At 36.6% G+C, this 24,556-nt stretch overlaps 1 protein-coding gene across 1 annotated transcript in view; it reads left to right on the top strand.

The window, feature by feature from the left end:
- Positions 1-24,556, top strand: part of GNAI2 (G protein subunit alpha i2) — a 108,454-nt gene that overhangs the window by 69,044 nt on the left and 14,854 nt on the right. The window contains exons 4-5 of the mRNA XM_026725631.2: positions 4,114-4,274; positions 19,219-19,347. Of these exons, the coding sequence (XP_026581416.1) occupies positions 4,114-4,274; positions 19,219-19,347 (290 nt within the window). The remainder of the gene's footprint in view (positions 1-4,113; positions 4,275-19,218; positions 19,348-24,556) is intronic.

The raw sequence follows: 24,556 nt of genomic DNA on the forward strand, positions 1-24,556 counted from the left end.
GCTAAATTTCTCATCACGATAGTAGATAAAACAATAATGGCAATTATCCTCCTCCTCTGCAATTCCAACTGAAGCAGAAGAGGCTCTCAAGTTAAAGAATATATAGGGTCAAGTTGTCTCCATGTAGGGCATGTCAATCTGATGTGGGGGCCATAAGAGCGGCATATGCCTCATCCCTTTTTTTACTAGATCATCTCTCAGGTAGCTCTACCATCTGAGGGAGATTATCTCAAATTCCAACATCAGGGTGCACAAGGATGCCGCAAAACTCTATTAAATTATCTGCTCGAGCCAGGACATCTCAGGTTACTCCTCGCCTATTGCTAGGGCTCAGACATTGGCAAGCAGATATCACACAACTAATGGAAGCTTGCTTCCTTCCCAATATAGGGAGATAATTTGGTTGGTGGTGCCCCTGACCCATCTCTGATAGAGACTAGAAGCAGAAAATAAATTCCTCTCTTTTCATAGACCCCAAAATAGTCCTTCCCAGCTTTTTGGAGGGTTCCTTCGTTCCCTCTACCAGGGACTTTTCTTTCCAGCCAGGGACTGTCTGGACGCATGAATCACCAAGAGTCGGATAGTTTCCAATCTGGAGATAGATACTGAAGGGGAGGGCAGAGCAAAAGAATCTCTTGAGGAACATGAAATAGAGGTCTCTGAGGCACAACATAGACCTCACAACTGTGCCCCTATTGGTGGAAGGCTCAAGCCTTTCACGGACAGATGGGATGCCTCTACCTCTGTTTCCTGGGTTAGAGATATCAGATGATTAGGCCTGGCTATAGAATTTCCATCCTCTCCCTGGAACCTTTGCATTACTTGCCCTCTCTCCAGGGGATCCTGTTAAAGGGAGCATGATGGAGACAGCTATTGTTCATTTATTGGAGATCCAGGCAACTGACCTCTGGCACCGGCTCAGCTGGGGCAATTTTAGTTTTTAAATGACTTAATCGGTCCCTAGTTTATAGGAGGCTTAAGATGAGTATACTGAATGCCATACTTTTGAGCTTCAGAAGGGGTGACTTTCTACCCTCCATTGACTTAATGGAGGCCTATCCACACATTCCAATTAGATCCTCACATAGCAAACCTCTTAGTGTTTGTTATAATACTCAACGTTTTGAATACGTTGCACTGTCCTTTGGGTTGTCATCTGCCCAAGATTCTTACGAAGGTTCTGATGGCTCTGGCTGTCCATCTCAGGGGAACACCTGTTAGATGGCAGTGTTATTTAAATGACATTTCATTATTATCTTGTTCATATAAACAGGCAAAGGAGAGTCCTTAGCATCGGTCATCACCCAAAGTGACTTGCAGACCATTTTTCATCACCCACGCGTATGCAGTTTCTTGCGTGGGGCTACAAACTTATGGCCTCCTATAGTGCATTGATATCACATGTGGGACCTCAACAAGGTCCTTACCGCACTCAAGAAAACTCCCTTTGAGCCCATGTAGACCACGAGTCTCCATTCCTAACGTACAAGGTGGTTCTTTTGGTTGCCATTACATCGGCCAGTTACATCTTGGATCTAGTAGCCTTGTCAGTTAGACAGGAGCTCTGTATTTTTCACACAGACAGAGTGGTCCTTAGTCTAGATCCATCTTTCACCTATAGATAAATTTGGGTTTCCACAGACCATAGGAACTGATACTCCTGTATGCTTGTCTGAAACCGACATAAAATCTGACCACAATGCCACAATCTAGATGTAAGGCGAGCTTTCTGCATATATTTCAACTGCACAATTTGTGTTAGGAAACGAAGGTTCTCTTTGTTTCTTTTCAACCACCCACCATTGGGTGCAAGACCTCTTCCTCAATGACCAGTAAGTGGCTGAGAGCACAATTCCCAAGTCCTACGAGACACAGTCTCTTCCTGTACCCAGGGGCATCACTGCTCATTCGACCTGGAGCGCTGCAACGTTGACAACATGGGCCACAAGCCTCAATAGAGAAAATTTACAAGGCGACAACATGGGCCTCACCATCGCCTTTTATTTAGAAACTATTAGAATGATGCCTTCGCCAAAGGCTGCCTTTGACAGGAGAGTGTTACAAAGGATCCATTGGGACCAAGAAAAAGGGGAATCCAAACCAAACTGAAGCCCTCCCGTAGGACACGCCAAGCTTTGATATGTCCCAATCAATAGATGCCCTGAACAGCTCATCTGGAGAAGGGGCGTTGGTACTTACCTGACACTCCCTTTCTCTGTGAGCTGGGAAGAGCATTCATCCTCACCCTTATTCGTCTGGTGGGATGCTATTCTGGCCAAGTATTAGAAAGGGTGAAGGAGAAGAAATATTTCATCACTTTGACTTTGCCCAAACAGGGGATGCTAGGGAGGAGTCCCGTGGAGGAGGAGGAGCGTCCTCTCAAAGCCCAGCCTATCAGACGAGCAACAGAAGCATCATCCCAATCAATGGATGCTCTGTTATCTGTAAGAACAAGTGTAAATTAGCTTACCAGTGCCAACGACATAAGACCATGTACACCCATTTTTTCCCCTACTATATCAAGATTATCTGCTCTGCATTGTCTGAATTTAAAGTTTTCTTCTCCATACGAACATCCTCCCAAAGTGGCATACTATAATTCCCATTTCCTCCAGTTTACATAGCCAATGAATTTGGTTATTCCAAATTGGGAAGTCACTCCTGCCCTAGTATGAAAATTAACTCCTTCCTTAGCATGTTCTTCAGCGTGATCAGATCCTTTATTAGGTTTGCTTCTTATTTCAATGAAAATAACATCCAGAGTATTAAAAAGTAAAAAAATATTATACAGTAATTGAAACTCAAATCTCATTAATTAAAAATTCCATGATACTGAAAAAGAACACCTTCTAGATCATAATTTAAAAGTCGTAACATTTATCTGAACCAGAATGCTTTTTCATAGTTGAAATAAGGGTCATTAGATACATCTACACTGTCTCTCCCTCCTCTTCTTAGGGAGTTCCAAAGCCTTGGTAGCAACTGCCAAGTAGACTTTCCATTTGGTATTATGTCAATATCAAATCAGCCTCTTTCAGAGCAATTCTGTATAATCCTGAAGGTGCTTTCCAAAAAGGCCACTGGGCTTTCTTGATTTTTCTTGAAAATGTTTCACTTCTCATCCAAGAAGTTTTTCCAGTTCCAACTAACTGATGGGGAATGAAAAAGATTTAATATATCAATAAGTCCTTTCCATTTCCCATCAGTTAGCTAGAACTGAAGAAAGTTCTTGGATGAAAAGTGAAACATCTTCAAGAAAAATCAAGGAAGTCCAGTGGCCTTTTTGGAAAGTACCTCAAGGATAGTCATGACCTGGACGACTGAGAACCTGCATAGACAATACTGTACAGTAATATCTACACAGGGCTTTAGTCTCTTACTACTGGAAGTCTTGACTTATGACCACAATTGAGCTCAAAATTGAGACATTAGTTAAGTGAGTTTTGACCCATTTTATGACCTTTCTTACCACAGTTAAGTGAATCACTGAAGTTGTCAAGTTAGTAACCCAGTCATTAAGTGAATCTGGCTTCCGCATTTACTTTGCTTGTCAGAAGGTCGCAAAAAGTGATTACATGACCCCAGGACACAGCAACTGTCATAAATATGAACGAGTTGCCAAGCAGCTGAATTTTGATCACATGACCTTGGGGACGCTAGGTTGTCACTTTGAAAAATAGCCTTAAGAGACTTTATTCAGTGCCATTGTAACTTTGAACAGTCACTAAATGAACTGTTGTAAGTCGAGGACTACCTGTATATAAACATTTTCACACTGTTATCAGATTGAACTCCTTGCCAGGTTTCATATCACTGGAATTCTTTCTGTAGCACGCTCCCAAATACTATTCAGGATCGACCTTGCTCAATTTCAGGATTCAGCTGTCAACTGTTTACCCATAAAAGTTATCAGGCATAGACTTCTTCGTGATATGCATTTATAAATGGCATTTTATTTCCTTTGCAAAATATGCTTCACTTTGGGAAGAATTTTTTGTGAGTTTAGAGAGGATAAGGGCAAAATGTGACCTTCATTGTAATGTGACGGTTGCTTCCTCCTCTGCCCATAGCTAATACATGATCCTAAATGTCTCAAATTTACTTTCCCCGCAGGATGATGCTCGCCAGTTGTTTGCACTCTCTTGCACTGCAGAGGAGCAGGGAATCATGCCAGAGGACTTATCCAATGTGATTCGGAGGCTGTGGTCAGACAATGGAGTCCAGGCCTGCTTTAATCGTGCCCGGGAGTATCAGCTGAATGACTCTGCAGCTTAGTGAGTAAATTTTCTTTGAAAACTTTTTGCTTTGTGGCAATATACTTTGAGCTTTAAATAATAATTGAGTAATGCCAACTGACTACACATTCAGAAAATTAGTCTGATATGATATGAAAAGCTGGCAGACTTTGGTAACCGAAGTATCAGTCAGTCAGTGCCAAACTAAAGATGTGATAGAGCTTTGCATGTTCAGTTTTCCCCAGTAGTAAAAAAAAAAGAAAAAAAAAGAAGTGGGTATACTTGGATAGTATGTGTGTACTGGGCTGCTGAACTTCCTTCAAGTATTCTACCCTCCTCAAATAATCTGTTTCTAGTAGCAGCTTTTCACCCTGTAAATCTACATTAATTTTGCAGGATACTGCAACACAATAACTATATTCTGGATGTGTTGATTATTTCAAGTATTTCTGGCCCACCATTTTAGGACAACATCTTAAAAGAGATGACAACTGTCTGTATAAACAATATAACCCAAAAGTATAATTTCATAGTTTAAAAAAACCCCAAAGAACTTTAGAGTGTTTGTATAATATGTACATTCTTGATAAAATGCAGAGCAAAAAGACAGAAATGAATTTGGGCTGTTCCATAGTTTCACACCGGATAACAATTTACCTTTGTTTCTTCCTCTCCTGGGATCTAACATCTGTCATGCTGTCATATTGTCTGAACTATTTTTGGTATAAAAACTGCAAGAGCAGCCTCCTGAGCTTGCTGTTTCTTCCGTTGCCTTTCCTCATTCATTCGATTAAATTGTGTCATATACATGTATTTTAGATTATAAGCCCTAGGAGCATATGATTGGTCTTTGCAAAGTCATTCTGGGATTCCTTCCAAATAAAGAGGGGGCAAAAATATTTTAAATAAATAAAATGCTATTTTTGTAGCAGCTGTGGTTTTTAAAATTATCTTCAAAAGCATTGCCAGTGAAATGTATTTACAACAGTTTAGTCTGGACATGGTTCAGTAGTTTAGTTTGGCTGAGATGCTAAACAGAACCAGACATAATTAGAACTTAGATGGGATACCTGAGGGGAGGTTCAGGGCTGTAGAATGGGAAGTAAAACATCCTGGAAGAAGACAATATGGAAGACACTTCTATATTGCTGGCAAGAAGATCACCAGAAGCTAAGAGTGACATGAAGATGTTTATTTATTTATTAAACGTGTTGGCTGCCTATCTTACCACAGGGTAATGCTGGGCAGCTACTAATGTTAGCCTTTAGTCTAGTTGTAATCAATACAAACACAATGCCTTATTTTTAAATAGGTTGCAGTTGTTGAACAAATTTAAATCGAGAAGGCCTTTGCAGTCTCTGCTGCCACCACTTTTCAATGCATAATCTAGAAGAATTCATAAATCCTCAACTTACAGCCACAATTGGGACTGGAATTTCCATTGCTAAACAATGTGGTCATTAAGTCATATCAGCAGACCTGATTTCATGACCGTTTTATTATGGTTGTTAAGCAAATCATTACAGTTATTAAGCAGATCAGGTTGTCTTTAACTGAATCACATGATCATTAAGGAAATCCAGTTTCCCCAACTGACTTTGTCGGAAGCTGGCTAGAAAGGTTGCAAATCACAATCATGTAATCTCAAGATGTTGTAAAATGTGAGCCGATTTCCAAAGATCCAGATTTGCAATAATGTAATTGTAGGGAGTAGTGCGATGGTTGTAACTTTGAGGAAGGGTCATAAGTCACTTTTCCCAAGGTTGCAGTAACTTTGAACCTTCTAGCCTTAAATGGTTGGAAATCAAAGGTTCATTTCACAATGAGAGTCAGTTTTATTTATATATGACTAGAAAGACAAGCAGGGGTGGGATTCTACCAGTTCACACCTATTCGCTAGAACGGGTTGTTAACATTCTAAGCAGTTTGGAGAACCAGTTGTTAGAAGAAATTACTGGCCTAATCCTGTAAGGAAGGCAGGAAGGAAACATTCTGGTGTTGCTTACAGAAACTGCCTCTCCGTTAACCCTTTTTAGATTCTTGGCAGGACTAGACTTCCTGTCTCAGGAACTTCTCTGGAGTTTTTTTCCACTCCTTTGCTGGTACTTTGCTTGTGTGGAGTGACCATTCAAAGTTACAATGGCACTGAAAAAAGTGACTTATGACCATTTTTCACACTTACGACTCTTGCAGCATTCCCACAGTCACGAGAGGCCAGGTGAGGAGATGCGTGCCTCATTGCAAGTAATGTTGAATTGGCCACGCCCAGCCATTCACATTACCACCAAGCCATGACCACCAACTAAGCCATGCCCACAGAACCGGTTGTTCAAAATATTGAATCCCACCCCTGAAGACAAGCCTGTCTTCAGAGAAAGAAGCTAAAAGATTATTCCTTCTAGGTGCATCCAGCTGAAAAGATGAGCTGGTTGCCAAGTGCCAAAATGTAGGGGGGAAGAGTACTGTTAGAATTTTCGAATTGGGTTTTAAGTAGCTTTGGGGTGGGGGCTGCCCCTCAGTAACTTTGAACAGTTGCTAAGAAACAGATAAGTTAAGTGAGGACTAAACTGTAGAGCAAAGAAACATATAATTGGTGAAACTCATTAATTTGATTTTAGAAGTCGCATATTAATGTGATAGGTTTGATTTTTAAGGTACTTAACTAGCTGTGTATGTATGCATGTGTGTGAGAGAGATAAATTTGAAGAATGTGATACAGAATGCTTACAAAGAATATATGCAAAGATTGTACACATACACATGCAAATATATATTTAATGCTTGTTCTTTCCTCTGTACTGTTAAAATACATCTAATAAAAATTCTGCAAGGGAGACAGCTTTTTTTTTTTTTTTTGCAAAGGTTCAATTTCTGTAGCAATGGTTTGTAAAAAGTTTTATAGTGCTTGGCTTGGTCTTTCACATTTTTCTCTTTTTATTTCACCTGACAAATGACAGAGCAACAGGAGGCCTGTTTGGTTAATGAGATGGTCTAAAAATGGGAAAGCTGCCTAGGTTGAAGTGTCCATGCAACTAAACTGGATTCAGTGATTAGGCAGAATTAGTGTGAACAGGAAATGTCAGACAAGAAGCCAGAACTAATAAACAGTCTTGGAGAAATAATGTGGTTCTGTATAATATCACAACTCTGGCTTCATAAGTGGCAATACTGGAGAAAAGACAAATGGCTAAGAAATAAATAGACAAAGATACAGATGAAACAGATATAGATAATGAGTTTCATGTAGGGAACATCTTCTAAGTACTATGAATCCCTGATCAGAAACCAATAAATAGAAAGGTGATGTATACATTGAATAATGTATTTAAAAATTGTTATTCCATGATACTTGAAAGAGTTAATATGCTGAAATCATATATCTGCTTACTTTTGTACTTAACTTAGAAGAAAGAACCATTTAATTCAGTGAAACTGGAGTCTTGAGTAGTATACTGTATGATTCCAGAGTTATTGATATTTACTATGAATATGTTAACCTATATCAAGATAGATTTGTACAGCTAAAAATCCTAGGGAATAAATTGTAACTATTTCCATTGCAAAGGCTACTAGGAAATAATAAGCAGCATTTATTTTGTTTAATATTTGATGTATTAAACTAGGATAAGTATGTAGAATATGAGAAAAAATGAGTTGTGTAATAAGTATTTGCATTCTTGTGCATGTCATTAGGAGATAGCATTGTAATTAGGAGTGGAAAAATCAGATACTTTATAATTACTGTAGTCCTCCATGTTGATTTGACAGATCAGAGTTATGGTTTAGTAACATCTGGATGGCTATAGATACCTTATCACTGTTACAGATATTATAGCAAATATATTTCAACTTGTAGATATCCATTTTTATGTTATGTTCTAAATTTTGATTCCTGCTATGGTCTGCAATCACCATTGTGGTCTCTGAGATGTGTGTGTGTGTATGTATGTATGTATGTACAGTATGTATGTATATTTATATACCACACAAATAGTGAGATAAATCTGAGAAGCTTGCAATCCTGCCATATATAAATAAGATTAAACCATAAAAACAGTCAAACAATGAATAGTATTACATAATAAAATATTCCTATACTGAAGAAGAAGAATATACCCATAAAATGTGTATTTTTACACACAAAAAAAATCTTCTTAAACCCTTTCTCACTTAAAGGCCTGTTGAAATAATCTGGTTTTAATTGTTTTCCTAAACTTCAGTAATATTGCAGCAAACTGAATCTCTGGGAAGATGCTCTAGAAAGAAGAGAGACAGAAAAAATTGAGACAGCATATGAGTTGCATCCTTGTGTAAAGGTTCACAACCTGGTAGAGATTGTGTGTGTGTGTGTGTTTGTATACACACACACTCACATGGCTGCCTTGCTCAATAACCATAATCTTAGCTCTTCCTATTTGTAGTTGTTAAATGATCACATAGCAGTGCCTTGGGGCTAGGGAGGCCCAGCATGTGGAAACCTGCCGTGATCTGGAAGCCACAGCCAAATAGGCCCAATGGTACAGAAGCCTCCTCCCACCTCCCCCTCATTTCCTAAAGATCTCAGCTGGCCAGGCCCACCGGTAAATGGAAACCTGTTGTGTACTGGAAGGCATTGGCCAGCTGTGTCTGCATCCAGTGATCAGCACACAAACTTCCTGCTTTCCCCTATCACTCCCAAGAAGCCTGGCCTCTCTCCCCCTCCCAATCATAGAAAGCTTCAGCCAGAGGTGGTATTCAGCAGGTTCTGACCAGTTCTGGAGAACCGGTAGCAGAAATTTTGAGTAGTTCGGAGAACCTGCAAATCCCACCTCTGACTGGAGATTTTACAGTATCTTTCCCCTGCCACACCCACCAAGCCATGCCCACAGAACCGGTAGTAAAAAAAAATGAATCCCACCACTGGCTTCAGCTGCCTAAGCCCAGATTCAGGAGACTCCTGGGGAGGCAGGCAGAAAAATACAGGTTTCTCAGGAGTGGGAGGCAGGAAGCCTGCATGCCACTGGGCCTACCCAGGAGACCCACTCTTATTTGCCTAAAACCCTTGACTTTCTCTAGCCTCCCCCCCCACCCTGTTTTTCTATTTCGGTTTTGAAGATTGGATTATTTTCCTTTTCAATTCTGCAGTTTTATTTCATCATGTATATATATAGTTTATATGTGCATATATGGGGTGGGGGAAGGAAATTCAAGTCAATAGGGTAGTTGGAGAAAACCCCCATTTTATTACCCTTTTTTAAAAAATTGCTGCAGTAACAACATACAGTATTCATTCAAACTGGATCAAAGTCATGCATTTAAAAAAAGCAATCTGAAATTTGTTTCATGCTTCAGAACACTATAGCAGTTTCCTAGGAGAGGTTTATTGTGGTAGTGTCTCCACTACAAGTCTTTAATTTTCCATCTTAACAACCTTTTCCTATTTTTTATGTTTGGAAAAACAGCTTAATGAATGTAAGGGCATGGGCAGCTTTATTAAAGCACTAAAATGTTCTTAAACTTTTTCTGAAAACATTAATTAGATGACTTGAATGTTTGGATAAAGTTAGGAAGCATTTAAGTTCTTGTTGATTGTCTTTCAAGTTTATTTTCTCATTTTCGAAAAACAGTATGAACATATTTAAGAAAATACATCAGTTATTATGGCTGCATTCTGTTAGAGTATCATACTGTTCACCTCCTTTAAGCCAATCTAAACAAGCAATATAGTATAATTATTATTACATTGGATCCAAGTTTTTCTAGAGAATGTATGGTTTGGCTTCCAAAATTTTTTCTTAAGTAGCTATTATAATAGTTTGAAACTGTAATTCATAGTTAATGAAGTTATATGGACATTGACTTCAGGTTCAAATGTTTTTAGTTATAATTTAGGTCCTTTGAAATCATTACCATTCTAAATATTTCTATGTATGTTATCTTTGGAAGTTATAGTCTTTATGTTTTAGATGTATGTTTCTTCCATTTCCCTATTAATTCAAAATAAAATACTCAACTTATCTTTTTTTTAAAAAGCAGAAAGAAATTGCCAAATCTTGCAAGATTGCCATGCTGCCTCTAGAATTTGCAAGGAAATTGCTGAAAGCTTGCATGATTTAGGGAATGTAGAATGACTTGGATCATTGCACCTGAATTTTGACTTAAAAATGAGACATCAAGCAACAGTTGCAAAGACTTGTTTATCTGCCTTTGTATTCCTTGTTTGGCAGCACAAATTAACTTTGCCAGAACAGCTGCTTGGCTGTTCTTGAATGAGCTTTTTATTCTATTGCAAAATTATTACATTGTTACAATACAGTTTACTGAAATGTTATATACTACTAATTCTTAAGTCTTTATGGTGACTTAGAGTAAACAAATCTTTGGATGTTGATTTCCACTCTTCCCCCTCCCTTTTGTACCTGTGTCTCTGTGTGTTTATTATTAGACAGGCATGTTACAATAATATCTGGAGCATACGTTTTTTTAAGGTAAAAGATTGTTTCACACCATACACAGACACACACACAAAACCTACAGAACTAAGTTTTTCTTTGTTAAGTTTAATTGGGTGAAATGAAATGAAGAGAATTTTGTGTGTGTGTATGTGTGTGAATTTATTTACAACATTTTTAAACAGCCAATTTCCTTCATGGAATCAAGCTTCTTAAGCATGCAGACCTGTTACTTGAAGAGAGTATTTTACAGTGGAATTCTGGCTGCTGTGAATAAGCTTTCCATTAGAGAAAAATTCATTAGAGCACCTTTAAGGAAGAAGAGCCTTTAATGTCCTTGAATTTCTACATCTGCCAGCCAATGAGTGCACATTCCCTCTTGATTTAATTATACAATAGTTTTCATTGCATAGATGGAAAACTGGTAGTGAGAAAAGGCATAGTAGTGTTGTTCATCCTGAACAGCAACTTTATTTTTTCCATAATGCAACCTCACAGCGAGATAAGTAGCAAAATAAATAAATAAATAGCTGTTTGTTGTTTGTTTGTTTATTTATTTATTTTGCCACATATCTTGCTGTGAGACTGCATTATGGATAAAATAAAAATGCTGCTCAGGATGAACAACACTATTATGCATTTCTCACTAGCTAGCAGAAACTTCCTATTGACCTCTGCTTAAAGATACAAATTTGCTGGTTGCCATGGAATTTACCTGTTCTGCAGGAAAAAAAATGGTTTTCTCCATAGTTTAAATTTTCAAGTTTATATACTCTGCACCTTGAAGAACTTTATTTGGCAGTCAATCGTGTTTCTTAATAATTTTCATTGCAAAAGTATCTGTGTAGGGCACATAGATGTTGCTAGCCAGTCATTTGCTAAATAAAAAGGATGAAAGAATGGTGAAGGCAAAAGAGAGAGAGACACACAAATACACTTTATTGCTCATTCATTGCTATCCTGCCACATGCAGGCTGTGGTATAAAAATGTAATTCAATGCCCCACTGAGATTTTTGGATGTACAGGGTTCCCAAGTAGGAAGTGGAGATACCATTCCCTGCACAACATTGGTTCTATTAAAAAAATTCAATATCTTAGTTTGATGCAGTGCTGATCATTTTGGTTGTGGCTTTCCAAATCTCCCGCTTGGAAATCATTTGTTCTTGCATGACTTGTTTTGTAATCATTAGAAAGTGGTTACAGTTTTCCTTTAATAATTGCATCTCTGTATATCTATGCCTATAGCCTGTGCTTGTTTTTTTCCCTTTCCCCACCACTTAGAGATGATCAGGTGTTATCCTTTTTTAAAAAGATAGCTAATATTATTTTTTTGGTTCTTGTGTGCTGACATGAATGTTCAGAGCTTTGCAAACAAATAAAAGATTTCTGCTCTAAGGAGTTTGCCATTTAAGTCAAATTTCACCACTTTGATTCTCTGTAGATGTGCTAGATTACATCCCACAAATATTTTTGATTACATCACACAATTCCCTCACATTCATCCAACATAGATGGGAGATGGGGAGTTATAATCAAATATGCAGGAGTGTATGTGGGTAGTGTGTCTCTATAAGGTTTAATTATTTATCTTGTACATTTTGGCTATGCTAATGCTATAAGCTGCAAAAGATACAGCTAATAAAAACACTGAGCCCCTTTATTATATCTAGACTTGTTTGCTTCTAGTTTGAAGAAGCTGTTCAGAGATTATTCAATGTCTTTTATCTTTGCCTATCATGCTGGTTTGAAACATTTTATGATTTGCAAAGTAACATGAAGCAATATTTAATACAAGCAGTCTTGTGACTCTTAACAAATGCTTTTAGTCAGGAAGAACTAATAGAATGTAACTAATAGAATGTGTTGGAGCATGCCTTCTAGTGTTGTCTAGTCTTCATCTAGTCTAATTTTCTACCCTGTTCCTCATGTCTTCTGGCCCCTTATCATTTTGGTTGCTATATTCTGGATGTCTTCCGGTTTGATGATTTTCTTCTTAACATACCATGCCCAGAATCAGATGCAATGTTCTAGATGACTAGATGACAATATTCCAATGTGACCAATGCAAAATGAAGTATGGTAATTTGATCTTAACACTATATGCTATTGTTTTAGCTTACAAATACATTTATATATTTTTTTGCAACTAACACGTTCAGTTTGTGATCCACCAAGGCATCCACTACTGCTCCGGATGATGCTTCCACAAATCCTACATGCTCTCTCCTTGTTCAGCGGCTGCATTCCATTCCAATCACAAAGTCATATAGCAAAATGGTCACTAACTGGATACAACATGGATTTCTCCTACCTCAGTATAGGACTTTACATTTGACCCTTAGACCAAATTCATATTGCTGCGTTTTTCCCAGTATTACATTTTGTCAAGATCTTACTGAACCCTTGATATTATCTGCTAAGTTATTTACTCTCTCTCTTATCACTGGGTAATTTAAAAAATTGATACTCATATTTTCTAACTGAGATTCAAATAATAAATACTTTGTGCAATGTAAGACCTAGGACTGAGTCTGTGGTATACCTTTTGACATTTCCCTCCATTTCATTGGGTATGTAGTTCAACTGGCAGTGCATTTATGTAATAGCATAGTTCAGTTCATATTTTGTCAGCTTTTCTAGTAGAATCTATCAAATGCTTTGAGTTAATAGAAGTTCCTCTCCTTTCTTTTAACATGAATAGCCATATTAATAATTTTAATTGTAGTAATCACCATAATAAGCAAATTGAATTTTTCATCCATTGTCTCTTGTCCTTTCCATGTTAAATAGCAATATAAGAAAGATGCTATAGTTTCTTCGGGATTTTAGCCATGTTGCAACCTGCTTAAAATATAATTACTAATAATATATCAGTTAATGAACTACAGCATATATTAATAACGTAATATTGACGTTGTTCATGCTAAGACTTGTTGATTTCTGTTGTAAGTGATCCGTGCTGTTTTTTTATAGAGAGTTTTGTTTGGATTGTTAAACCCATTGTTGCCTAGGCTTTCAAAATGAGGAAAAAAGCTAGAACAGAAGAAGTCTCAAAAAGAGAATAGAATGGCAACATTTACAAGCCAAGAATGTTAGGTTTCTGTACTGCTGTGTATGCAGATGACTCACTGCAGAGTACAACAGTGATCCTGCCAGAGAAAGCCAATTTGGACAGTATGGTGCAGAATGTACAAACATACAAAGCTTTTAGAGCATGCTGAGGAAAACAGAACATCTGTAATTAGAGAGGATTATTTAATATGGATGGTATAATTGTACTCAATAATAGTTATGAAAGACTATAATGTTTTAAATGCCTATTACATTTCATAGATTTTTATCTATATTCCTGACCAAAAGCTCTTGATCAAATGCATTAATAAACTGAAAACAAAACATATGTTTTTATGTTTTATTAAAGGCTTACTTCTGCATTATAGAAGATAATTTTCTCCAATGTGGTACCATATAGATGTATTGCAACTTCTGGCTTTCTGCTCCCACAATTCTCAGCATTAGCATAGGAGAGACTAATGTAACAAACACATCTTATATATCTATATAAACTAAATGTAATTAATGTCTCAAAAGTTGATCAGTCTTATGGAAAATTTCTGATGGACGGTCGAGAAAGAATAATTAAGTACAAATATATCTTCAAATACATTGTTATTATCTGCTTTTTGTTAGAGGAAGAATTTGGACCACAGACTTGGTAGAGTGTTTCATTTTTCTTCTGTCAAATCTTTTGTATTGCAACTCTTCCATCTTCTTTTAACCCAAAATGACTTAGGACCAACATGTGAGCTGGCCAGAAATCTTCTGTTATAAAATGATAATATATAATAAAATAATTTGGGCAATAATAGAATGAGAATTGGAAAGCATTAAAACTGCTTAATTTATGTTCAATTTTGAGGCAATGGAAATAAATTTATTGGGATAATATCAAAAACATTTCTATCAATCCCATCAATGGAGAGACTGCAGTGAATCAGTTAGCACTTGACAAAGAAAAAACAGTGCAGTTCTGGGTGTATGTATGGAACAAAGATATACAGTAAGAGCACAGTTTGGATAAAGGAGGTGGATTAGTATAAAAATAAGCTGAAACGAAAGCATTTGTAACAACTGCAGAAATGGTGTGAAAAAGAGCAAGGATAACCAAAACTTGGACGGCACCAGGAGAAGATGAACTGCATGGCTTTTGGTTGAAACATCTAACTAGTCTACACCCATTCATTGCGAAGCATTAATTGCAGCCACATGCTGCAAAGAGGTGAAAATGGAGATGGATTAACATATGGTGAAACCTACCTGATAAGGAAAGAGCCAAGAAAAGGAGCAACTACAGATGAATTACCTGCTTACCAACAATTTTCAAATTGCTAACTAGTGGCAAAGCAGTAATGATAGCGCATTGGAATATCTGCAAGAAATAGTATATGCCTGCAAACAAAAACTGATGAACAAAACAAACAAAGTAATAAAACATGTAGAAAATAAAATGCTCCATGACTTCAGAATTCAAACAGACAAGCACAACACCCCAGATTTAACAGTTGTTGATTAGAAAGACAAAAAAGTCTTGATAGTGGACATTGCAGTACTGGAATGATACTGCAGAACTGGAGAAAAACACAAAATAGAAAGACCTACAAATACAAATAGAATGACTATAGCAAAAGAAAACAAAGATATTATCAATAGTATTAGGCATTTTCAGTGCAATCCCAATCCCAAAACATCTGGAGCCTCACTTGAACACCTTTGGATTGACAGAATCAACACCAATCAATTGCAAAAGACAGCTTTCCATGGAACAGTTTACATCCTGCGATGATACCTTTAATCACCGTCAAGCAACATCTGCCTAGCCTAAATCCTTGGGAAGGCGGCCTTGCACTGATAGCCAACCTGGTCTGGATTCCAGACCCTTCAGTACATGAAGGAGCACCTTTCTCCAAAACAGGTTCAATTAATCTCTGTTTATTTCAAAAAAAGGTTGAATCCCCATTTCCCTCCAAACATAACATTCATTTCTCTTCTCCCTCCCCAAAAGATTTAATTTCTCTCCTTCCTCCAAAGCAGATTGAATTAGTTCCCCCCCCCATTTTTTTTAATATAGGCTCCACAAGGTCTGCATCTTTTTTAACTTTATAAAACTTTCAATTATAAACTTATTAATAACCTAAATTTGTTCAAAATGCAACAAATTAAAATAGAATCATGGGAGCAAAATGAAGGAGAGGTGGTAAATGCCTTTGTTTATAATACTTTTTTTCTTTTCTTTTTCTGTCATTATAATATCAGAGAAGGTAGGAAGGGAGGGACAGGCCTTTAAATTCTTACAGAATACTGATTGCAGTTATTAGTGATGAATTAGTTTATATTATCTTTATGGTTGTTTGTCACATCCTGCAGTCACATCATAGGTTTTTTTTTTGCCAATTTATGGCATTTACTTCCAGGTTTTGGTAAAAAAAATGCCAGTTGGGGAAAATGGAATCATTTAACCATGGTGTTCACTTAACAATCATGAGAAAAGATGGTCAATCACATGTTGCCTCGACTTAACCCAGCCACAACTTATGACACTAATTCTGGGGTAATCCTGTCCTTTAATTCATTTGCTGAATATAAAGACAGATAGATAACTCTACAAATTCTTCCATACAAAGTTTCTTTTATTGGATTATATTAGGTATCCTCAAGGTAACTCTCAGTTATGTCGAGATGCATCTAATGTCCAGTTCTTTGCATAGTTGAAATCATAGTGTAAAATGATAGTAATCTTTCCATCCCTTATTTCATCCCATAGTAGTGGAGCCAAAGGAGAGAGGCTAGCATGAAGCTAGGGTCCGAGCAAGAGCGAAGAAACCTCCCCCAACCCACCAAGGGTCAATTCAGTAACCAATCAGGATTACAGATGTGACCACATCACATGAACTACATTTCCCAGGATACCTTAACTACATTTACCATGATGCGTTCCCTTAAGGGGACAGCTCCCAATTCCTAACTAACTATCCAATTCCCATTAACTATAACTGGCTGGACAGCACAGGGGTCAATCACAGTTGTAAGTCAAGGTCTGCTATACATAGACTGTAACTTTATTTGAATGTACACTAATTGGCATACATTAAAATGAAATAATTGCTTACAGCTCTCAAAGGGTCTCCACCTCTAATATACACTATATAAACATGACTAAATAAATAAATACAAAATTATGCATATATTATATGACACAGGGAAACAAACAGTCTAGTTCGGATGTATACATGTACATGGCGAAACAAATCTTACAAGTTTACCAGATGGGATGGCATAGGGAACAAAGCTGAGAGAGAGAGAATACAGATACACCTTCACATATATTGGAAACAGTGTATTCTACCTGGTTATTATCTGGTTTAATGTATTGATGTATTAAAAATGGAATATATAAACAAGTGTAGTTTTCTAAGTCATTGTGCAGCCCACAGAGGTCCTCATGTATGATTTAATGTTCCTGTTTCCATTTGAGTGTAACACCACTGGTTAAAGAAATTAAATTTTTTTCTGTTTGACAAGGCTCCCTGATCTTATTTTCATGCCGCACTTCATATTTCATAGGTGCATTGATTACAATCAATGTTTCTGTGAAATATAAAAATGAAACAGCAAAATAAAACTTTAAAGAACTAGTATATTCAAGGGTTTCTGATTGGGTGACTACCTTGTTTTTCTTCCTCCTGCTTTGCAAGTGAAAAAACCGACACTGGCAAATTGGACTTTTCGCCCCTGGCCTTCGAGAGAGGTTTTCTTTTTTCCCTTATTCTGATGTTTTCTGTTTGTAACGCTCCACTAACTGTCCCCTCACTTTTCCCTAAAGACTTCCCTTTTGTTATTAGAAAGGAAGGCTGTGCTGTTTTGCCTTTAAATGGCACGTAGCCATAAATTTTTTCTGCATTTGCACATTTTCTCTGATTTGTTGCCATAGTGATGAATATTTTCCTCTTCCCAGAAAATTCTATCGAATGTATGTTATTATGCAGCCATAACTGACTTAAAATAATGATGGTGGATGAGTGGACTGCAGACCTGGGTATATTTCTCAAGAATGTTGGGCACCTGCTAGTTCCAAGTGTTGCACAGTTCAGAATAATGAAATACAACAATGTGCAAAACAGCTTCTTTCATTATAACACTACTTCATTTTTGCCAAAATTGAACTTCCCCTTTAGTGCCCTTTTCTTCCTCTGCTGTTTTTATAAAATTACAAAGTCTGAACTATAACATGTGCAATGATACAATGTTAGTCATTTTACAATTCAGAAACAACTTTTAAGATTTTTATCAACATGGAACCTGTATCAAAATGGCGGCCCGAACATCAGTTGACATTTGTCAAACTTCATGTAATAGCTTTCTTGTATTAAAGTAATTGCATCTCTTGTACTTGCTTTTGTCTCATTCTAAAAATACTATCAGAGGTTACAAGTGAGAGGCGGGGAACTGATTTCTTGTGTAGGTTTGAGGTAGGAACATTTTAGAAGGATTTTGGAGAGAGTTATATATCTTAGGTGGTAATGTAGGATTCTATTTTCCTCTCTCCTATTTCAACACTGATAGTCAGTCCAATCCTGGAAGAATCTAGGTAGTCTACAGCAAACCCCCAAATTAAATATAGATCACTGTTGTGATTTAGAGCTATTAGGGGCCAGAGGGTCTCTCAATTGCCTTAGCTGCCTGATAGAATATTAACGAATAAAATTGGGATCATTCATACCTCTGGGCTTGGGGGTGGGAGAGGATAAGAGTTCCATAAACTAGGACGGGACAAAGTAAATCTCTTCCATCTTTGTGCATGTGATAATCTTCTGCCATTACCATATACAAAATCTTCCATGAGTATTTTCTAATTAAATATACATTAGTCCCAATTTCTTTGCAATGGTAAGCTTTAACATTCCATGTATGTGTGTATGTATGTATATGTATACGTATACATATGTATATATTTGTATTCAGAATTTCTTGGCTTTTTCGCAAGTTCACCATGCATAGTAAAATGTCCCTTTGTGTTTTTCATCTTTGATTTTTATACACAGTGAGCATGCTAGTCCCCATTCACATGGAAATAACGGATTAGGGAGTTAGAATTGAAATTAGTTTCTTAGGTTAGAACTGAAGAAGTTTCTTGGATGAGGTGTGAAATGTTTTCAAAAAAAAAACAAAAACCCAAGAAAAGCCTTTTGGAAAAAGCACCTTTCGGAAAACTGATTAGGAAGAGATTGTGAGAATTAAGACACATGGAATAAGGATAATTATTCTGTTGCCTTCCTTTCTCCCACACACCCCACCCCACCCAATGGATATGTCTTATCTGTTCATTGCGAGTTTCTGAGTTTTCATTTTTCTAAAGAAGCCTTCCTCAGGGTATGAGATAATAGCTATGCTAGCTACGAATGATATCATGTACTGCTGGTATAAGGTTTAGTACATCTTGAGGACATCAGGTAACATAGTTTGTTAACCCCCCCATTTATTTATTTTTTTGCAGCTACCTGAATGATTTGGAGAGGATAGCCAAAATGGATTATATTCCAACTCAGCAAGATGTGCTGAGAACCAGAGTGAAGACTACAGGCATTGTAGAGACTCATTTTACCTTCAAGGATTTGCATTTCAAGTAAGTTCATAAAATTGTACTTTTTATTTTCTTTGACAAAAGGAACTCATTACAGCCAAAGGATAAAGTTGGATTTTGGCTCACTGTGCATGTAATGCAAAAGTACCATGTTATATGCATCTTGCGGGGAATATTGTAATTTATGAGACCTATATAATATTTAAACTGCTGGACATTGTTACTTAAACCTACTAGGAGGAGACAGGCTTGTGAGGGCATGAGTGCAAAAGCAGGAAAGATAACTTTTATGTCCCAACAATTATGCTGAAACCATTAGGTATATTTGCATGTGAATGAATGATGTATATGGAAATGTCATTCCTCACCTGCTTCGAGCTTTAAACGGGCTGCTACGAATTGAGATATCCTTGACAATCTTAGCTGTTTAGTAATGATGAAGATTTCTGGAAAGGATGAAGATTGTTGTTTACCCTTTATGAATGATACTCGGTAATGAAAAGATCAGAACTCAGGCTCTTTTCATACGGAACAGTTGGCACAGTTTGATATGCAGATGAAGGCAAAATGCGTCCCAAAACCTGTGCGAATAATATAGAAGAGTTAAGTGTTGCAGCCTCATTTTAAATGAGTATGCTAAAGGAAAAACAGGTAAAAATTGCATTAGAGAATGTATTAAATCATTATTACAAGAAGTATTTTAAAAGTTATTTAAAAAAACTTATTTCCCATATCTCACTAGAATGGAAATAAAATAGGTAATTTTAGTGAAGAAAATTAGTTGATGTGAGCAAATGGCTCTTATCTTCATTTGACTTGGTACATTGTGTGAGACGGGCCAAGGAAAGGAAATTATTTTGAAATTATTCTGGTCTTTTGCCCTTACGCTAAGCTACATTTAAATTTGCATTCACTGGAATATAGAAATGAAATCCTTCAATAAAAAACAATGAGCATTATGAAATATTTTCATTAAAAAAGTAACATTTATATTTTCCACCAATATTTGGCTGGTTTCTCTCCATTAATATTCCTTGTCTCAAGAAGGGTAGGTCCTTATTACTCCAAAAACGACTTCTGATGAGTGTTTTATCTTTCTCTTGTCAGTAACATCCCTTTTTTATGGAGTTTTTGATAGATATTACCAGGCTATTGAAAACAGGCTTGTCATAGTATTTTCCTTTCTTTGCAGGATACTTATATCATTATAGCACTTATTAAAAGTCACATTTACTATAGTTGCACGTACATATTTTCATATTATCTAAAGATATATACATGTTCTTAACTATATTATCAGCTGACAGCAAGATGGATGGATGACAGTTTTTGAAGTTGAAAAACTATAAATTTGAGGTGAGCCTCCCATTAAATAGTGACACTCAGATTAGATTCCCATTTATGGAAACTCTGTGATAAATCATATTACAGTTATTAATTATTTAAAAGATCTACGAGCCATTCATTTTCTTGATTGCTTTGGGTGGCTTACAAATATACAATAAAATATGTAAAAACAAAATTAAAATATGAAACCAAATTAGTATTTAAAATCCAACCACATAACTATTGAGGCACTTTCTAAATTGTGCAATCAGGAGATTTCTTTCTATATCAGTGGCCTGATTCCCCAAAAGAAATCTCACCATGAAGAAAATACATTTGTCTCCCAAATCATGAAATCCAACTGCTGAAATCAGTAAATCCATTTATCTAAGTTTAATTTATTCTCCCACATAGTCATTCACACCTTGGAATTACATCTCACCTAAGCAAAGTCACAAAGTCATTAGAAAAGCTGGCAGGGAAGATTGCTAGTTGCTCCAGTAAGTCACTCATACCTGTCTACCTGGTAGCAGCTTGCCTGTTCAGCCGTGTTCATACTGTGCCTTGCGGGGCACTCACACACCTTCCCCAACTCAGCAGCCTCACCACCCTTACCTTGCCCACAATGTACTTGCTGTTGGTTTGCTGGTATCTGTCTGGGACTTGTTTAATGACCCATGAACCTTGCATAATGATGGCAACAAGGAATGCTGGGATTGCCATAACTTAAGTGATGCGGTCACATGATGTCACAGTTTATGACCACATCACTTGTCGAACTGAAATTTTGGTCCAAATTACCATTGTTAACTGAGGATTACCTATACCTGCTGCAGGAGATGTACTATTTTAGCCAGTATAATTTGTGTTATGAGTACTTTTCATAGCACTGGCTGATGCATGCTGTCAGCTGCTGCAAAGTCAATGAACTCAGGATGATTTCTTTCCACACTTAATGCATTCCTCATGTATTTGCTGATACATACAAATATTTGGTTCACAGCATCCTCTTCCCACTGGAAGCCAGCCTATTTTTCTGAGGCAATTTCTGAAAACTTTGTTGTATTGCTTTCTTAAATATCTTGTTTGTAATTAATACCAGGGTATCCCCTGGTAATTCTTGCACATCTGATTGACTTCTTTGTTGAAAATGTGATTTTTTAAAATTGTCTTTATTTTCTCAGTATGTTAGTTCATTTGGAGGAATAAGTTGACAATTTAGTGTATCACCACCCATCTTTAGTGATTCTGTAGTGATTTCATCTGCATCAGTTGTTTTCCAACTTTTTAAATTGATAGGTGACAGCTTTTATTTCACAGATCCTGAGCTCATGTTCTTAAGTGGTTCCATCTGGACAGTTAAGAAGTGGTGGTGGTTTCTTCCGGAACAGGGAGTATTCATGCCAGTGACTCAATCAATTCAATTCTATCCATATACAGTAAAAGTGTCATTTGTGTTTTGGATGTTGTCATGAAAGCTTTGAAATGTATCTGTGCAGGGTTACTATAGTCTAAAAAGTGCAATATTTATGGAAACATGTAGTTTCTTGAAATTCTTTTGCAATGCTAGGTAGACCATACTGCTTTCAGGCAGGGGTAGAGTTCCTTATTAGGCTGTCAGTATTGTATCATTGGATTTACAATACATTATTTTATTTGTCTACCATGTTAGGCATTCAACTGAAATCCATGTTCTCATTTACTGTTATGATATAGAAACATTTATTTGGTGCTTTTGTTAATTATTTCTGAGAACTGTAGCATTTAGTTGTTTACATCTTCGGGATATTCAGGGATGCAGATTGGTTGGTGAGCATTATTTGGATCAATTGTTTGGAAGTAGGATCTTGTAGTTTCACTCACTCATAGTATTTGGGAGTGGCTGTATTAGGAGCAGTTCATTTCAGTTGTAGGACAGCACATAAAAGATTACAGTTAGAATCATAATCAAAGTCTCTCATTGATCAGACTTCCATGAATGATGTTCAGAACCAGCAGTTGCTAAGAAAATAGTCAAGGTCTGATTTATCTTTTCCACCGAGTGACCTTTATCTTAATTGATATTTTAGTGGGTGCTGAAATAAGCTGTTTCCAATTACTTAGCACAGCAAATCGTAAGCAGCATAGGCCATTGTCATTTGCTCAGTAATTCCCAGCCTTTTTCTATTACTGCCAGCGTGAGCATTCCAGTCACCAGCAATAAGATTAAAATATTTTAAGTAATGAATTCAGGATAATTTGTAACTATGCACAGAATTGTTCTTTCGCGTTATCTCTGCATATTCCTGTGGAAGCCTAAGTTGTAATTATATATGATTTTATTATTACTAAAAGGGACAAAACTGCTGGTCAACTCGAGACTGTTTAAAAGCTCACAGTATTTTTGGAAACAACGCAGTCTACAAACAAAGCCAACAACTCTGCAAGATCCTAGCCTGCAGAGTAGCACATTTCATGTGGAAATTTGGGATCCAGGAAGTCACAATTCTGATAATGCCACAATTTAAATTTTATACCAAACACAAACTATTATTATTTGGAGGCAAGTTCAGACATTCTAGCAGCCAATTTAAAGTATTTCATAATTTTGCATTTTGTCTGGATGTATTTCATCACCATCCTGACCTCAGTGATCTGACTCTGCTGATACAGGTCTGAAGGTGTTAACATTATTTTCAGTCTGGCATTTTTCCCCCTATTCCCAGAGTTTCATGCCTGTTTTTATGGTTCCTAAACAGGAAACTAAGCCTCTTCCTTTATCTGGACTTGGGAACAGATACAGTTCTTTGCAGGTGGATTTAAATTTGTCATAGATGGAAAATATTAAGGGTTTCAATCTATGATGAAGTGCAAAATGATACAATTTAAAATTGTGCTGCAACTAATCTATGATATTAGATTTAAATGTCATTTAAAATTGCTGAAGAGCAAAAATGTGGCCTGCAAATCCTTCCTCTGAAATAAGGAAAATTTCTTCAGAAAATTTGCTTATAATAATCTTATAAGTTAGATTTCTGCCATCTTTTCAACTATATTTAATGAGCTAATGCCTCTTTAGGTTTTGAAATCACTTGTGCATATTTCTGTTTGCATTAGGAGACTACTAGCTTTACTATTAGCTTTGCAAGTAGTCGAGAATGTACATCTCTTCCTCACTTACCTTTACAATACAAGAAACTAGGAAGGATTCCTTCTGAGATGTTTACTATGCCTCTTACCTGATTGTTGCCTAGTTTATGATTCTTCCCCCTCCCCACATAGTATTACACTTACTCACCATTCATAGATTCAGTTTTCACACACATGTAAATGAGTTATGCAGCCATTCCTTCAACAAACTTCATTTATATTTGAAGAGTTCTTGAACTATGTCATCTGTAACAGCAGCTTTATCATTTTTAAATACTTTACAACATCTATGATTTCCTTTCATCATTTTTTTCTTCTTGGACATTAGTACTTATAACATTTGTTTTAATTCCATTTTTCCATTTTTTCCCCATTAATTCCATTTTTCTGACATTGTAATTCCCCTGCAGGTCTCCAATGTTTCCTTACCTTAGCTTCATTCCTAATTATTATTTTTAATTCTGTGAATTTGCTGGAGCGTCGTCGGTTAATTCTCTTCACCCATTTCTAAAGCCATTTTTCTTCCTTATCAGAATCATTCTGCATTTCTTTTTATCTTAATTGTTACCTACTTTCTTTGACAAAATTCTTCATAATTATCTTTTTTTAATTGCTATATATATTATCAAAATATCTCTTCTTTTTTTGCAGAATTCTGAGTTACATTTTCTCCTTTCCTTCATGGCCTCTTTCTCTTCATTATTCCACTCAACCCCATTTAGTATGCTTCCCTAACTACAAGATTTTAGTGTCACTCTGCAGTGCTATTCTCCTTACATTCTGTTCCAATACCCTT

Source organism: Pseudonaja textilis, chromosome 2 (genome assembly GCF_049901715.1).
Source record: "Pseudonaja textilis isolate UNSWEBS1 chromosome 2, rPseTex1.2, whole genome shotgun sequence".
Taxonomy (NCBI): domain Eukaryota; kingdom Metazoa; phylum Chordata; class Lepidosauria; order Squamata; family Elapidae; genus Pseudonaja; species Pseudonaja textilis.